The 18,088-nt window shown below is 38.3% G+C and overlaps 1 protein-coding gene across 3 annotated transcripts in view; it reads right to left on the minus strand.

Moving 5' to 3' along the window:
• Window positions 1–4,994: 4,994 nt before the first annotated feature.
• Window positions 4,995–18,088, minus strand: part of lrp8 (low density lipoprotein receptor-related protein 8, apolipoprotein e receptor) — a 142,091-nt gene continuing 128,997 nt past the window's right edge. The window contains exons 17-19 of one of the 3 annotated variants that reach the window (XM_087785373.1): window positions 17,312–17,380; window positions 14,678–14,868; window positions 4,995–11,351 (exon numbers count right to left, since the gene is read on the minus strand). In XM_087785373.1, coding sequence (XP_087641499.1) covers window positions 11,313–11,351; window positions 14,678–14,868; window positions 17,312–17,380 — 299 coding nt within the window. In that variant the 3' untranslated portion in view covers window positions 4,995–11,312. Of the gene's footprint in view, window positions 11,352–14,409; window positions 14,869–17,311; window positions 17,381–18,088 lie in introns of those variants that run through there. The other 2 variants (XM_087785372.1, XM_087785371.1) reach the window with 2 other exon arrangements.

Here is an 18,088-nt window from a genome sequence, read left to right on the forward strand (position 1 = left end):
TTTAACATAATCGTAAAGCCAGCAGGCAAAGGCAGTGCTTTAGTTGTAATAAACACATTCAGTAGATCGGAATTTAATGGTTCATAATATTATCTGCCACTAGAGGGAACTATGCACCAAGAAATAGCCTCCCAACGGCTCAAAAAACATTTTATCAATAATAAAAGAATCCTTTTTTATTGACTTAATCTAAACCGTGACCATGTTTAAATTGGCCCCACATTTAAAAATGGATGGATAATTTGTGAAGTGAACGTAAGGACGTATTATGTCACATTGTAGTGAGAACACTTGTAACGTCTTACGACACTAACAGTCGCCCTAAAATTCACAATTGATGTAATTGAATTGAAAAGATAAAAATAATTAACCTCCCTTTATTCTTCCTTTCATTTTTTTTAAATTTTTTTATCGACTAAGCTAGTTTATACACAAGTAAAGATACTCAAGAAGGCACAATATAGAAGCAGAAGGTTTCCATGTCCTCATGCATGTCAGGTGAGTCCCCAGCAGGGGTCCTTTAGAGCAGGTTCCACATGAGAAATCCCCAGCAGATATATTCGCAGGCGGCAGTGTCCGAGTCCTCCTTGCATACTGGCATAACATCATAAAACAATGTTTTAGGATGATAGATTATTTCTGTTAATTGGATTATTTGCGCTGGAAACAGGTGTTTTCTAATCACAAGCAGGGAGCAGGAGACGTTTTCCCTCTGTAGTGCATTTTGTTTTGATGTTTCCTTCGAAGTCATTTCATTAACACTTCCCTTTACACACAACAAATCATGCGAAGAACACACACTTTGTTATATTTCAGGCTAAGAGAGTAAAGATGATGCCGTTCTGAAGGGGCTGAAGGAGCAGATCTGAAATGTTGTTTTAGGGTATTTACAAATGTATATAAATTTCAATTGAATTCCAGGAAATTCTAATAAAACATGTTTTCAATGGATTCAGTCCTTTATTGTTCACTTTTGTGTGCTGCTTCGCAGCCGTGGCATTGTTGTCATGTAATGCACAATGTTGCTTCTTCCATGTATGATTGTGAAGCTTCCTCACTTGTTGAAGGTCGTTTGTCTTCTAACGGGGTAAGGTTCCTGGATCTTGCAACCACCTCGAACTGCTAGTTTGTTCATAAATAGTTTTATGCAGGACTACATCAATGTATCGTACACCCCTAACCTTACTTGCATACAATCAAGAACTTTTTTTTTTACTTTATTAGCTTTTGTAAAACTTACTGAGCACTATAAGTGACTCAAATTCTTGAAATAGTGTAGATCATAATAGCATAATGAAGACTACATATTAAATTGTGATTGTTTCTGGATCTGACAGATGCAAGGCTTATCTAATAAAATAAATGTTATATAATAAGACCAATTCATTAACTACTTTAATCAATATTGAGGATTGTTCATTAAGGATTCCCTCCCTGTGGCCTCTGATTGCTTTAGTATGTTGCAGAGAAGCAAATAGTTGTTGATAGATTTAGGAAACATACATGACACGTTTTAATTTGATTTGATTTGTAAAATAAACCTGTGCAACTCGTATTAAACTTGTGGTTGTGATTGGTATCTCTATTGATTGTTTTCAACTGTGGTCATTGTCCTATAATTATATTGAAACATTTTGTGTTGCCAAAAAGATAGACAGCTATTGCTGAAGAGCACAACAGTATAGTGACCTTGAACCACTGGATTTCTTTTGATGAGAGGACTGTCCAAAACCACACTTGTCTCCATGTGGACAACGTCAAAAAGCCCTTCCAAGGAGAAACTAGTGATGTGTTGATGAAGCAGTGTCCTTATATCAGAAAAAGCTATTGTATTTAAACCAAACATTATTTTTATACTGAGGGCGCCAACTTCTAATCTTGAAAAATAAGGACACTTCATGAAGCTTTATCAGTGAATGTCCAGTTTTAGTAACTTATCTTTGTTATTGGTCTGGACAGCCTATGGTCTTCGTCTCCGGTTTGTTCTGTGTTCTTGAAGTATAATGAACTTGTTCTTTTTTTTTAATGCTTACATTGATTCTTCAATGTCGACGCCACAGAGATCAAGGGACAGAAGGTTCAAGTCAAGTCAAATATATGTTATTGTGTATAGGTAAGTAAGTAAGTAAGTAATGGTTATTTGTAAGTGTACTCATTTTTATTTATATTTTGGTCTTGATCTGGAAAAGTCTTGGTCTTGACTCGATTTCGTAGTCTTAAGACTTGACTACAACTCTAATACTACATAATGTATTTCATAGTCCCTGCTGTGTGAATAGATAGATAGAACTTTATTGCACTCTATCTAATAGAGATTAGCTATAGAATCAACAACTAACATGACCATAACCATAACACTGTGAAGCACAGACCTAACTAGATGGTAAACAGTCTTGCTGATAATCAGAGAACAGGTTTCCTGACACTTAAATAGTTCCTACAGTATGTGTGTCAGAGGTTACATCACAGCAGAAAAGTTGAGAACTTACTGACAAAGAACCACCTGCAGTGTGACTGTACTTAAGTGGCCAGCACATAATATCTATACCTAATTTTCCCTTGTGTTACAGACATTTAATTAATCTAATCCCCAGGACGGCGCACGTACACTGTATATGAACTATCTGCGGCAGACTATTTGGTGTAATTGTGCTAGGCATGTATTTATCATCCTGGTGACGAGAGCCTCTGTGTACCACAGATACCATTCTGAAGGGAAATAAGCCCGACAACAGTTTGCCCATTACCGGCTGCACCACTGTGTGCTGTGTATAGATGCCCTCATGCTCAACTCACACTGCTGTGTCAACCAATTACTCTGATATACAACGCCCGTGTGCACCCTCGCACACTCACACATGCTGCCTCCATATCTGAATCTCAATGATTAGTAGTCGCTCTCTTTTGTCATGCTAATCAGGAGGACCTCGGTAGAGAAGCACCAGCGAAGAAGAGAAGTGTCCATAAGAAAAAATGGTCAAAATTTAAATAACAAATATCTTTGTGGGTTTGGCATTAGCCTTGTTAGCATGGAGACTTTTAGCTGCAATTATCTCCTAATGGTACTCAGTCCATCAACTCGTCCTCTCGTGTGTCCGAGTGTGTGAAAAGTCTGCCAGCACACACTTAGACTCTTGTGCACAGAGACTGACAAATACGAGATAAAGAAGTGGAAATGTCTGTTCATTATCGTATACTAAGCACTGATATCTTCATAGGTCCCCATATCACCATGCATAGTAATCTATTAGGGTTCAAGCAAGCCGTCCAGCGGACCACATGCCATAATGTCGTGGTCAGTTTTTGACTCCTGCTTCCTGAGTTCAACGGGTGTGTTCATAACAGATGTATTACAATCAAATGACCTAAATTACAGACTCAGATTATAACCTTACTTACTTACTTACAACTATTATTATTAAGAGGTCTTTGTTTGAAAAAAAATTAAGTATGTCAGAGTTTCAGTTTTTTTGAGCAACACATACAAAGTTTGTGTTTTCCTGAAAAGTCTCTTACCTGACTTGGATTGGTCCATCTTCTGCTCCGTCGATCTGCTCAACTCATAATGAGGTCACACGGGTCAGGAGTCTGACCCGCTTATCTTGGATTATAGGAGTGTGAGGATGCATCGACAATACTACGCAGGGCTGACGAATAGATGAACAACTATTTCAGGAACAAGGTTTCTTTCCAAAACAACCTTCAAAGAAACACTCTTCTGTCAATAAAAAAATAAAACATATACAGCATATATTATTTGCTGTAAATCAAACCAAGATATAGCACTGTGAACAAACTCAAAACAAAACATCAATGTCCTCACTCTCCCTGTTGATATATTCCTTATCCGTATCCAAAGAAATATCCTGGTGTGGAACAATCGTGGAAATCTATGAGCTAAAATGTATATCCAAATAAAACCACATCAATGGTGCTATTGGCTTCCTTCTGCTCTCACTGGATAGATTAGTGGCTGAATTTCAATCAGCCTCAGGGTAGGTCGCGTCCCTCCTAAATGTGGGACCACGATTTTTAGTCACAAGGTGTGCAAAGTCTTAGTGTCTTAGTATGGTTAGACGAGTGATCCTTAACTATCCTTGGAGTTTCAAGTTAATTAAAGACAGAAGGTAACATTGACAGGCAGATCAGTGTAAACCTCAACCAAAGGTTTTCTATATCGGTCTGCCGTGGTGATGGAGGAGCTGAGTCTAAATCTCTCCATTTAGTCAATGTCAAACTTTATGACTTTTAATACAAGATCAAGGATGCATGGGACCAAAATAACTGTGTGGGCCCTCCTTTACAGATATGTAAGGAGATCAGCCATTTGTGGTTGATTCATTAAAACGCTGTTTCTTTACATTAAGGACCTTTTTAGGGCACAATTCAGACCCCTCCTTCAGGCAATGTCCAGCTGGAAAGAGATTTTGAGGTAGACCTAGGACATACTTACCTACCGTGAGGAAGGCCTCACTGTTGTTTTTGCACTTTCATAAAAGCTGGAAAAGTTTTCTGAGGAAGGAAAGTGTAGGCCTCTTGGAAATGCGTTTTTTGAAAGGATTTACCAGGAAGGTAATTTAACTATCACATACAATATTGGTCATGAGCTAATAATACTGACCAAAAGCATGGACATTCGTGAAAAAGAAACATATGTACTAGAAATAGACAATGAAAATTTAAAACAGGCAACAAATTGTTGTTCTGCTGATGACCAATAAGGTTTCAGGCCAAGACCACGTAAAGATGACCCCTGTCAAGATGACGATTTGGTTACCCCCCTCAACTGACTAGAGCCTGTTTAATCTTATAGCTTTAAGAAAACTATGGCAGGGAGACATTTGACAGTTCATCTCCCAAATTATATATATATATATTTCTTTAGAAGTCAAGTCCCTCATGAATACTGAACTATGACTCAAGTGTAGTCCTATTATACCTTACCTTTTCAGATCTACCATGAAAGTGCATTGAAGTCAGACAAACACACAGAGTTGGACAGATTTTTATAAATTTAATATATCAATATATAGAGATATTTATGAACAGCTTGATTTCATAAAAACGTGAGTGAGACCATTTTGGCATACAGTACAGGTAATCCATGTAAGTACAGAAGTTGCTAAAGTTTTTTAAAACCCCCGTCCACCCATCTTAAATCCCCCACCCGCTCCCTGACACGGAACACAGAAGAACAGAGAGTAAATGTTTACAGGAGCACAAAAAAACAAGGCACCAATAAATTATAACCTTTTTTTTAAACACACAACAAGCAAATCTATTAAACTGAATTAAACGGAGCGCGATCATTAAAGAATCTGCGATTGCTGTTAATAGAGCAGAAGGACAAATAAATGGAACAGACAAAGAGAAACAAAATAAAAACACTTTGGCAGATTATTAATTTGAGTTACAATCAAGTAGTAAAGAAATCCAGTGCTCTTGTGTACAAATAAATTCATATATAGTCTACACTCCTTTCACCCCAGCGAGGTTTATATACAACATTTTTTTGTTTTTGTCTTTTACATTTAAAACATTATCAAAAGGTTTTTTGCAGTATGAAAAAGATATTTACAAGTCAGAATTCAAATCAGTTGAACTGTATTTCAGGCTCCACCCCTTTATTAGCTCCTCCCACTTCCATTCACACAGTGCAGAAGGCTTTTTGAAAAGTTTGTGCAACAAACGGTGGCAACAAAATATCTAGACGTTGACTGATCAGCAACAAATGAAGAAGAACAGTAGGAGCCTTGACAATTTTACATGGAGAACAATTTTGTGGTGTTGACCTGATTGTGATATTAATGACACGTGAATGATCAAACACTAATTATAATACAACTAACTATAATGAAATACAGAACCTCAGCTGTAACAAGAAAGAACAGCATGCCCAAAACTCACAACCCACCTCTTTACTACTGTTCTTGTCTAATGTCCTTGAAAGCAGATCCCTTTAATTTTGTCTTGTTTTTGTCGTCTGACTGGAAACAGGATATTTTATTCATTTTTGAACAAAAATAATGCTGAACTTGAAGAATTTGAGCGGAAATAGATTTTATTTTCCGGTAATCTCTCACCTTATCGTGTTTCAATTGTGTGCCCTTGATAAATTGTAGCCCTTCTTACTTTGAAGGTCTTGCAGCAACACCTTTTTAATTTTAATTTTAATAAATACATTTGGTTGGCCTTTGTCCCAAGTAGCTGGGATATTCTCCAGTCCCCATCTGCTCCATTTTAATGGAGATAAATAGAAGAAAACAAATTCTTAAAAAGTTATGTATTATTGTTCTCCATGTAAATTAAAATGGTTCAGTTACCATCATTAAATCAGTAGTTATTTTCTATTTCAAGATATCCCCATTTATATGATATAAATAAAAAAACATTTAAATTTTAAACAATTCAGTGTTAGAAAAACAGTAGATGAATGGACAGCAATCTCCAGGTAGTCGAACATTTAGAAGATCAAATATGAAACAGGAAGTTTTTTTTGGAAAGGAGAAACAAGCACAAGTCACTCACAAAATTATCGTCCCACTTGATAAGTCGGTGAAGGAAAAGTCACTGGATCAAAAAAGCACTAATCGTCCGCCAACTGGAGTCAGCAAAAGTTTTGCTTCACAGTCCAAATCCGTAGCCGAGGGCGCAGCTTATCACGTGTTGTTGCTTCTCGGCTTTGTTTGCTGGTTCACAGTCAGGAGAATGTTTTTTTTCCTTCTGGCTCATGGGGTTTGTTGTTATTTGTAGGACTCCAGGTTATTTCTCCCCTTTATGTGTGTGTCTGAAAGTGTGTAACTAAAGACTGACAGCAGTGGCCAAAGGGAGAGTGCCTAGATGGGATGTCAGCAAATGCAGCAACAACAAGCTCAGGGAAACTCAAAGCCTCATCATGCATGAAGTGAAACGCTGAGATGTTAGAAGATTCTGGTTAGAGGAGAAGAGCACAGAAGTCAACCACCAGGAATAGTTCAGAGAGGAAAAGTTAAAACTAATTAAAAAGGAATACATCAGAATGATCTGTAGCCATTAGACATTTTAGTATTCTTAATTCTGTCTCATCTAACACCTGGTTTGAGAAGTTGTACCAAAAGAAGAAAGTTTTCATGTCGCGTAATTTCAGTCTGCACTGATCAAAATTCATTAGTCGACATCAGGATAAAAAGTTGGTAAATATATAGTGGAAAATGTACAGCTGGCTCTCCTTGATTAGAATTTAATAGAAAGGGATGTTAAAATGTTAATCTCTTGGGAGGCTAACTAATATATTTTGGGTTTAGTGACTAAATTCAAATTCAACACATATAACGTATTATAACGTTGGTCATAATATAAGCATTGACAGAAATTGAAGCGTAACAAAATAGCCCGATAAGGTCTATAGTCCTCGAGTTTGACAAAAATGCCTAAAATGAGGCACATGTTTGAGTATTTATAACCTAAGCAAAGTTTTTGTTGAATTAACCAAATAAGTAATTGGACGTAGCCCGTCAGAGTTTTGTCTATAACAAATCAAATGAAATTCATGTTCATATTGATATCATGACCTATAAAGATGCAAGTGTTTAAGCTAAGATAAGGAACAGGTTAAAACAGATGTCGGAGGAAGGAAATTTGATGGGATTGTTTGGTGAATGCAGATAAACATAGATAATTGAGATAAATAGAACGTCTGCTAAACGATTTCAGTGTGTGATTGACTTTGAAACTTCTCTGCACTGAAGACCTTCAATTAACTTTGACTTAACTTAATAAACACAATAAATTGTCACACAAACACACATATTTGTCACTTATGATGTGGACAAATGCTGCTATAAGTAATGAATCTGATAAAGTTCCCCTCAAAGGTGTGTGAAATCATTGCTCTTGTAAAGACAGAGAAGGTTGTGATAACATAAACGCGACTATGATATGCTTGCTATCTTCTAACATTATTATTTCGCACAACTTGTTCCTTCCCTGCGCTCTTGGAAGTGAAGAGCGGATAGGACAATTTTCCTCTCCTCATATCAGATACAGTCACCAAATCACTGCCTGAGACAAATTCACTGAAATGGGAATACTTCCTGCCCAAGAGCAGCAAAAGATCAAGAATAACCAATCCCGCATTTATCTTCCACGCACAGCAATACCTGCATCTGTTTGTTGCCAAACAACCTGGCAGTCGTTTCTTAGTTTCTGTTTTGCTTTTGTCTGTCTACGCTTCCTCCTCCCCGATGGGACCAATAGAATTTCAAATGAGCAAAAGTTTCAAGAAACCGTCAGAATAAGAGTATGTATGTATCATCCGTCATCTGCGTGGTGTTTATTTGCAGGAAGGAGTGCCTATGAGCCAAGTCTGTCAGAAGATGAGAAAAATAGAGGAGAAGTGGGATTTCATACACCCTCAATATGTTTATCATTGTTCTTCAGGTTTTTCCAAAAGAAGGAACCCTGGGATGTTTTCCAGTGAAATCACTATCCACATAGTTGTGAATCAACAATTCTATTTCTTAGCTTGATGAGCAGCATACTGGGACTCACCCGCCCTTTTGCTATTTCAAGTATTATTCTCTCATATTGTGGCCTACAGCTCTTTGACATAATTAAGGCTAGAAGTGGCTCATCTCAAATTGTGCTGGATGTCCTCTCCAATACCAAATATCTGACAAACCTCTCTTCCACCACACCAGGTATAAACAGAGGAACTGCCTTTTATTGGCTTCCTGGGGAGAGCAAATTCTCAAATGTTGTGGGTACGACTCTGATGTCATAGAAGAGTAAATAAGTAAGTAAATTCCAGGACCTAAAAAGCCATCAAACACATCCACTTTTGGGCTGCTATCCTACAAGATTAGGGTAAGACATTGGTTTTAGATAAAGAACACTAGCAAGGACCTATGATTCCTTTCACTTTTGTATACTATAATAATAACAATTTCTAAACTGTCAATTCCGACAAAGCTGGATCTTTGGGCTGGGCTTGAGGCCCTGTTCTGTTTTTGTAAGGTCAATTTTAAGACCCTAACTTTTTTTGGCTTTTCTTATTCAAAATGAGTCAATACAGGATAGGTTAAAGCCCCTAATTATAATCTGGTGTAAATTCTCCACCATATTTATAGGACATCCATCTTGCTAATCCACCATAACAACATCAATCTTGTCATGTTTCCACAGCAGCTCCTTGTTATTCACCATTCAAACTATTGCTGAGATTGTGTTATTCACTGAGCATGAATTCAATCAAGAGTCAGTGGTTTGGAAGCGAGTCGGTGGCAAGATGGGCTCCTCACACCGGTCTACACCATTCTCTCTCTATCCGCCTTACAGATCTCTACCCGGAAGGTTTGGCTAACTACTCATCTGTTCGCAGAAAAACTCCTACAAAGATTTACAAGCCCAGCATGCAGTGGGCGACAATGTTATCTAATGTGTGTCTAATCCAGAAACAGAGAAGCAGCATTAAAAGGTAAAGTGGAAACATCTTGATCAGTAATCAAACGCATTGATGTAGATTATAGTTAGCCAACATCCAAACTGGCTGTTTAAAGTATCAAGTGAAGTTACTTCAGAAGAGCAGTCAGTGGAGCAAAACATGAAAGACAGATGTGTGGAATGCAATTAAGTTAGGCTCATTTTAAGCAAAACTACTTTTTGACATGAACAAAAATAGTTGTGGTTTCTTACCTGTTCTCTTGATTGGCTTATAGTTTAGTCTTTACCGTTTTAAATGTATTATTTCAGAATTTATTTTTGTTGGTTTTTCAATGAGAAACTCAACTCAAATCTCTTTTTTAAGCACCACATTGTGTTTACCGCTTCCAAAATTAGACCTGTTGTTTAAAAAAAAAAAGGAGGAAACTAGACTTAAAAGAAGAAAAAACTGGATTTTCAAAAGGGACTGAAAAGTGTATCACACCACTGATAGCTGGAGAGATTACCCACAAGCCTTTCCTCCCTCAGTTCACTTTCGCCCCGAGGCACAACCCTCTGGTGGCACAAATCCTGCGATTCGCTTCAAAAAAACCATGGCAGCTCTTGCTCGTTCACCCCAAAATCACCTCCAAACACACCGTCTTTTTTTTCTCTTAACGTCTCCCATCCCCTTTTGGCTAAATTTAGCTCCTACTGTAAGTCACAAGGCTTTTCTGCCAAGACCGATACTGAGTAGAAGGATGATATTCAGATGAGCCAAGAAATATACAATGATGAAAAAGTGTTGTGACTGCCAAGTGAGTCTTGAAATTATTATAAAAGTTGGCTTTACAAAGATTGTTGAAACAACCTTCCACTAAATTACAATTTCTCCTCACAGGACCGTTGGATTGTTGTTGGTCTGAAGGTCTTTTCACAATAAGCAATGGAAAACAATATGAACTGACCGTGGTCCTGAAATGTGTTTCATGCATAAAACATCTAGAATGCTAAGAGTGGAGGTGAAACACAAACCTATGACATTTATGTGTATAGCTGTGAGCACGATTTTACGTTTTGGTCTAAAACAAGAAAGAAAAATGACAATAATTCAAAGCCATTGGAAGCATTCCAAGCCTGTATGCAGCATCTGAGGTGGGGAAGCAGGTCTGCAAAGGTTTCCCTCGCACATATTATGTTTAGCATTGGTAGTGGTGGTTTGATTCCGGTTATAGCAATCCAAACTACAAATCAAGAATATCGGATTTAATTTCGACTGATAAGAAATAAGCGAAAATATAAAGAATATGACATTTTTCCTATATTTTGCTTAAGTTGACCACCTGAACTATTTTGGACAATTACTCAGTCTTGTGGTGACACCATGTGACCAGCCACCATCCTAATAAGCAGACACCAAAGTTATTACACTTAAAAAATGTCTGCCTGAGCTACCTTTGTGACCTATATTTGCTGCACAGACGTCTCTGTTTTAACTTCTTACCTTGTGTTTTCTCGGCGAGGAACTGCACACAAATATACTATTATTTTCACAGTAGCACACACAAATAAATAGACATAATTAAAACCTCGATCATTCTTACTGCTACCTGATGAGGTTAGTGAGGAGAATGGAACCACCAAGCAGCATTTTAAAACATCTCTAATTCTAAGATCAGGCGGGAAGAGAGAAGCAAAGCAGGGGTGGCAAGTTAACAGAACACTAAGGAGGTAGTAGAGGCTAGTAGTGTTACTCCAGACGAGAGAAGAGAGTGAGAGTTAAGGTTTGTACATGTCTTCCCTGCTCCTTAAGGGGGAGGCAAAATGGAACTCCGTCTCTTTCTCCGTCGCCGCTCAATGTGGAGGTGTGAAGGCTGTAGGGAGAGGGGAGGCGGCAACCCCCCACCCCCTCTTTAGGGATAACCATCATCCTCCTGACTGAGTGCCACACACTGCAAACAGCAGATAAACACATTGTTACCAAGAGTCACACAATGGAACAGTGGCTATTTTAATTTACTAAATTACAAATTACAGTTTAAATAAATCTCAGAGCCGATCCTTCTACCAGCACGGACGCTATTGCCACTGATGTAGAAAACGATTGGAATAGAACTACAGGGACAGTTGAAATGTGTCAACAAACATTACCACACAACATTAGATTTGACGCTTTTACCTTCTGTACATGTGTCCAGGACAATTAACCTTAATGTTATCCAATGTGAAATTTGAGTAGATTAAGCATATTTCTTGTCAAACGATGAACCATGGTATCAAACTATATTTTAACTTGTGCGACCTCCAAACTAAAATTAAAATATTGATCTGCACAATGTCATTGATGGGAATGTGATGTTTTCCCCATGTAGTTTAACACAAATAACCCATGGAATTATAAAGCTTTGATTTGTGATATAGGATACGGACGCAAGATGGAAAGTAACTCTGATGTAATGCAGTTCTCTATGGTGGTTGTAATTGCAGTGTGAACAAATGTATATAATCTTACCATCAGTGGGGTTTGTTCATGGCTGTATCAAGAAGTAGTGTAGTACATGCGTGAAGCAACATCGTATGCACATGATGGTGACTGGATGGACCTGAGCGGTAGTTCCATTGACATTTCTAATCCAGTATGCATTGGACATCAATATTACCAATGTTCTGGTCAGATGACTCCAATCAGAATAGTGCTCCAGCTTAGTCTTTTGGATTTAGACGTCAAAGCTTGACCTTTGTAAAATGACAATTTGTCATTCGCTTATCTTCATGGGGATTTTTTGTTTGGGACAAAGCAACACAAATGATGTCTGGATGTTGTATGACATGGGTTTAGGACTAAATTTGTACTACTTTAGTAAGTGTTCCAAGTAGCCCAGGAGTCTAGTAGTAGTCCCAAGTCTATTAGTCTTTATTTTTGCAGAATGATGGATTTCAGCTTACCTGGTAGCCCGGTTAATAGACAAGAGGTCAGAAGAGCATAGAAGAGCCACTAAGTAAAAAAATGTGTAGATTAAGAACCTAAACCTTCTTTCTAAAGTACCAGAATGTGGCATAATGTGGCAATATTAAGAAACTGTTAAAGGTCAGTTTATTCTTGGAGACTCTCTCAACAGAAAGCTAGTTCAGTAAGAATTAATCTTAGGCGTGCTAAAATACAGAGTTAAATCTCTAGTGTGGTTAAGGAACACCTCATGATCAGGGCTCTGTAACAACTGTTTGTGAGGCTTTTTTTTAACAAGTGGCACAAAAATATATTCGTAGAATTTGAAGATATTCTTCACAGTGAAGATTTTGCTGTTCTTCTCGATGTGCCAATGATTGTCACCATCATGTGACACTTGACTATGAAAAAAATAATCAGCAAAGTAAAACCATCATGAAGGATAAAGCCGTTCTCTGTGTAGGAAAGGTTGAGGACTCCTGCTCTACATCACTAGACTAAGACAACAGAAAATCACAGTTTGGATTCAGTTTACACAAACTCCTGTTGATACATTTTCATCCTCCATTTGATTACTTAGCAAAAGCATAATATTTGCTATTGTCTGCCTCACATAATGCAAGATTGATTATTCATGCAATCTGATTGGTCACGACAAAGCCCAAGAGACAGGAGAGAAGATCTATCTGTTCGTGAAAATCCACTTCAGGCTGAGATCTGCAATTAATCCACGTTGGGATTGGATTTTGTGTTTTAGGTGCAGACATTGAAATGAAAAAGCAGGATTTGTTTGGGCAAGGTCATGCTATTGGGTTTAAATCCAAAAAGTTTCTTAGGAAATAATTACAATCCTTCGTTAAAAGTGCAGATGCAGACAGAAGGAAGCTGGTGAGAGTCGCTCTTTGTGTCTCGACGGACCATTGTTAGTTCGACCTTGAATCCTAAATGACTCTGTCGGGGACCTGTTTTCATCAGTGTGCTTGTGTGTGTAGTCCATGCCAGTGATACCCAGAATTCATTGCCTGCTTCTCTCCAGAGCAACACAAAGAAATCTGTGTTACTATGCCAACCGATCAAAGCGAAACACTACCATCCCCCTCCAATTTGGCCGCCCTTCCTTGCTGGATTCTTATCTCTGAAGAAGAAAATAAATAAATAAACTGAATCCAACAAGGAACATGTGTCCTGACAGCTGACCTCACAAAATTCAGAAATCACTTTTCCATTTTTTGTTCCCCAAGTCAATCATGTATTTATTTTTTTAATTACTCACAAGGGATCCTTATTGAGATTTTAAAAAGGTGTTCTAAATTCTGTGCTTTTCTTCTCTCGACACATATCACCTTAAAACAAATCATTTGAATCACAGAGAAAATAAATCTGCTACTATTACTATCAACCAGGGCTGCAAAAAAAAGTTTCTTTGTGTTTTATTGCTGCCTTAAATTTGTGAATTAAAAATCAATTTGAACAGAAGTGTATAACTAATTATTTTCATTTGTGGAGAGCTAATGTAGCTGAAATTTCAAGTAGACCAGTCACAAACTAGTGTGGACTAGTTGAAGTATAAAATGATTACGTTTGAAAGTTGCTGGTCGCATAGGTCACATGACCAGCAGATGCTTGATGAGTGTGTTGCCATGTATTGACAGTACATTTTTATTGTTTTAAATAACCTATATAATACTGCAATGTTTTTCACAACTTTATCATTAAATAAATGTTTTTTTTGTGATTCATTTCTCACCACAAGATTTTTTTTCTCAGCAAAACTTCACTTCCAGTTTCTAAATTTCGCATCAAACTCTCAACTAAAGCTTCTCAGTTGGCCCATGTCTGACTCCCACATATTTAAATTGAATGACCGACTTTGGTGGTTGTCTCAGGTCCAAATACGGATGCAGCAGTCTTGTTAGCTCTGTGCATCTCCATCTGATATTTTGCAGCCCAGTGCAACAAACTTGTGCTGGTGTGAAATGTTAAATAGTCTTAACTTGATAAAAACACCAGGAAAAGCAACACAACACGCAGAGATGGGATGTGTTTAGATGACAGGGATGTATCGTGATTTTGGTCAAGAAGGGATCAATAGTGGGACGTGGTAGGGGCTGACTACTGCAGAGTGTGTGCATGTGCAGGCCTGTACTCTCTCTTCACCAGGCCAACATGAACAGACAGGCTTTTTCATCCCCAAACTCTTTTCGCCGACTTCCGGAGCGGTTAGCTTCACTTGCTGGTGGTGTGCATTGGCGCCCCTGAGTACCAGTGAGAGTTGCTGTCTGTGATGCCACCCCCTAATGGAAGCGCTATGAACGGCTGACTGCCACTCACTGCTGGATAGACGTGGCCGATGGAGTCGCTGTGCCGCCCGATGTGAATCTCGTCGTCGTCATCCTCCGTGGTTTTGCGGTACACCGGGTTGTCGAAGTTCATGCTCTTGGTGTTCCTGCGCCGCCAGTTGCGCCAGATCAGGTAGCCGCCAGTGCAGAGTAGGCCGATGACCACTGTGGCAAGGATAGGGACTGCATGTGTTTAACACACACACAACAACAACACACGGCGGGAGCGTTAACACAGCCCAAGGGACACAGAGCACCGCTTTTAGCACGCACAAACAACTTAAGTCACTTTAAACTACAGGCTCAAGGTTTCACTCCAATCATTAAATGAAACACTGTCTGGGTAAAACGATTGTCAAGCTAAAGATTGAAAAGTAGTAAGTAAAGCATGGTGGCTAACCTTGGTAGCATATACTGTATATATATATATATATATAGATAGCAAATACAAAGTTTAAGCACTAAGATTCATCTTTTTTTTGAAACTATATAATTATACCTGAAATATTTCTAAAATCTGAAAAGAAAAAGACAATCAAACTATAAAAACATTGAGCCTTGGTAGCTTAAATATTCACCTTGTAGCATTCAGTCAAAGTCAGAAGCTAATACTGTGATAAATTAATTCATTCAAAAGTTCAATTTATTAGATTGTTGTTGTTGCATCACACAAACACACTCACGTGCTGCATTGTAAAATGGAGAAAAGAGGTGAGCAATGATGCCGATCATTAAAATGTTGTTGCTTCGCTGAAATAGTTTGTATCTTGCAGATGTTAGTTTGATGAGAGTGATGGGTGACATGATGAGCAATATCATGTGTAGTTTGTTTTAATAGTGTTATTTATTACGTACATAATGGAGAGAATGTCCTTTTATGCTGTGTCTGCAAAGCAAGAACTAAATCCGTTTCCAGATTAACCAGGCAAGCGCTCACTAAAAGCTAATTTGTTTAGAATAATTATCATCTTTGTCTCTTTTGAAGCATTTCATACCAATTAGAGAGCAACACAGCAGCTTTGACTAAATACTGATTATCATAGTTTCCGGGGGAGGAGCAGTTGGTGGGCGTGGACCATTAGCTGATGTGTAGGGCGCATAAAATCCGGACCCTTGCGGACCGACTATAATTAATGCTCCAAAGCTGCCAGCCACGCAGCATTAAGAGATTTGTTGCCTCAATGTACGAGCGTCGAAAGGGCCGACCGGATGCAAGCGAGGCTCAGAGGGTTAATCGTCTCAGGGGTCATTTTAATGAGCTGATATCTCAATTGTCGAGAGTGGAAAATGTGGCTTCATAACTAATCAACCGATTCAACATTCAGGATGAAAGAGATCTTGATTGGACACATATGGAGCCGCTACGAGGTCATTCACATTTTCAGCTGATTTCTCAGCTAGCTTAGAACGTTAGAACGTGTTAAATATATCCATAAAATTAGATTTTCAGCCTAATCTGCGCTAATAGAATAGATTAACTCTACCGCGGGGAGGGATGATTGTTTAGCTGTATGCCGACCCTCAGACAAGAAGCGCGTTGGCGCTCCAGCACAGCTTTAGTGTTAGTATCAAGGATATTCTCCAGCTTTTATATTCCTGATCTTTGAAGGGAAACGGGTCAGTGCACGGTTAATGGAAGACACAGAAACATCTCTCTGCTAAAGGTGCTTGTTGAACTCATGAGACAAATCTTTCCAATTGCTCTGATCTCAATCAGACGACACAAATTTGATGGCAGTCCGGCCATTGCTGACTGACAAGGTAACTGGCCCATAACTGCTTTTCGAGTCCAGGAGGCGAACGGTGGTTAATAAGCCAGCTCAATGCATTTGTCCTCATCATCTAGCTAACAGTATTTATCTGTTTGGATGCAGTTGACCATGACATAGGAAAAAAGAGCATGAAGAGATCAAATAGAAGAATACTTTCTAGGTCATAATATTATTTTTTTCAATTCAACACATAATATATATAGACTGATAAAAATCTAGTGAATCAGTAAATTGGTTCTTGTAACTGTTGGTTATCAAATAATTTTTTTTTTCTTTGGAAATTGGTATAAATTGAAAAAAGCTATTAAACATATTAATTATATTAGCCTCTAAAAATCATAATTTACATTCATTTTTTTTTTTTAAAGATAAAATGTGTAGCTTCTCAATAAAATTAATAATCCATATGCATGAAATATATAACCAATGGTCACAGTTGTGGTAATAGTTATAATAATTATGATGCTAGTCGGAAGAATATTTGAGAAGAATCAGGTTTTTTTTTAATTCCGTATGGCTAGTAATTGAGCGAAATAAAGAGTGGTGAAGAATAGGGTGTTGGCAGCGTGGAACATTTGAAGAGAACTCACATATTGCTCAACACTTTGTATTTCCCAACATCAAAGTTTAAGCATTGTAGTGTGAGAATCATGCCACATCAGTCCCTTAACAGATGTGTTCACACACCTCAAACAATCAGACATATAATTTAGAATCATCAGTCTACATGTCCTGTAATTCATGCATGCACACACGGTGATGAATCACATCATGCATCAAACACACACACTAGCAAGGAGAAGGAAGCACACCCAGAGCACAGACAACACCGGAACAAAGACGGCAAGACTCACCGATAGGTATGACGATCCCCAGAACAGCAACTGTGATGTTGTTACCAATGAGGTAGTGATCACTGGCAGCTGAGATGAAGAGAGAGAAAGGCAATGATGAGCGGCTTCGAATTTTACTTCAGGCTAGAGGGGGAGTTTTGAAGAGAAGAGACGCTCCAAACATGAATTAACATGAACGTGTAGGAGTGTTCAAAGTTCAGTACCTGAAAGTAGAAAAAATAACTAATGCTTGGAATTCAAACTTGGACTTCAGTATCCTGCTGACAGACCAACTTTTCAATTATCTTGAAGATGAAGAAATGCTTTGAAAATGTATGAGTTTGCGCAAGATAAAAGCAGACGTTACAGAACACATGAAGAAGTCTTACAACTTGAGAGAACAAGATACACACTTCAGGATTCTATAAATTCCGTAGGGTATAGCAAAGACTTGTAATGTACTTTCAAAGTGTTCTGTTCTTCAAACATCCACACATGTCTTTAATAGTTCCACTTTGAATGTTGAATAAATAAACATGACAAGTGTAATCTTCAAATTAGTGATGCAGCTGCTCTGTCTGCTGTCTCCACCTCTCCCTCCACCACGCCGGCTTACGTGCCACAGCTGATGTCGACAGTGCTCAGCCAGTTGCGAATGATAACACATGGCCCATGGGTTCAGAGATACACCATGTTCATGCCCCAGTTTCTCATCTGCTTCACCTCTCATTTGGAGCACTTGTGGTTTGGGGGAGGAAGCCGACAACTTCAGAAAAACGCTTTTATTCCGAGCTGCTA

The sequence above is a fragment of the Callionymus lyra genome, chromosome 2, assembly GCF_982586985.1.
Source record: "Callionymus lyra chromosome 2, fCalLyr1.hap1.1, whole genome shotgun sequence".
Lineage (NCBI taxonomy): Eukaryota > Metazoa > Chordata > Actinopteri > Syngnathiformes > Callionymidae > Callionymus > Callionymus lyra.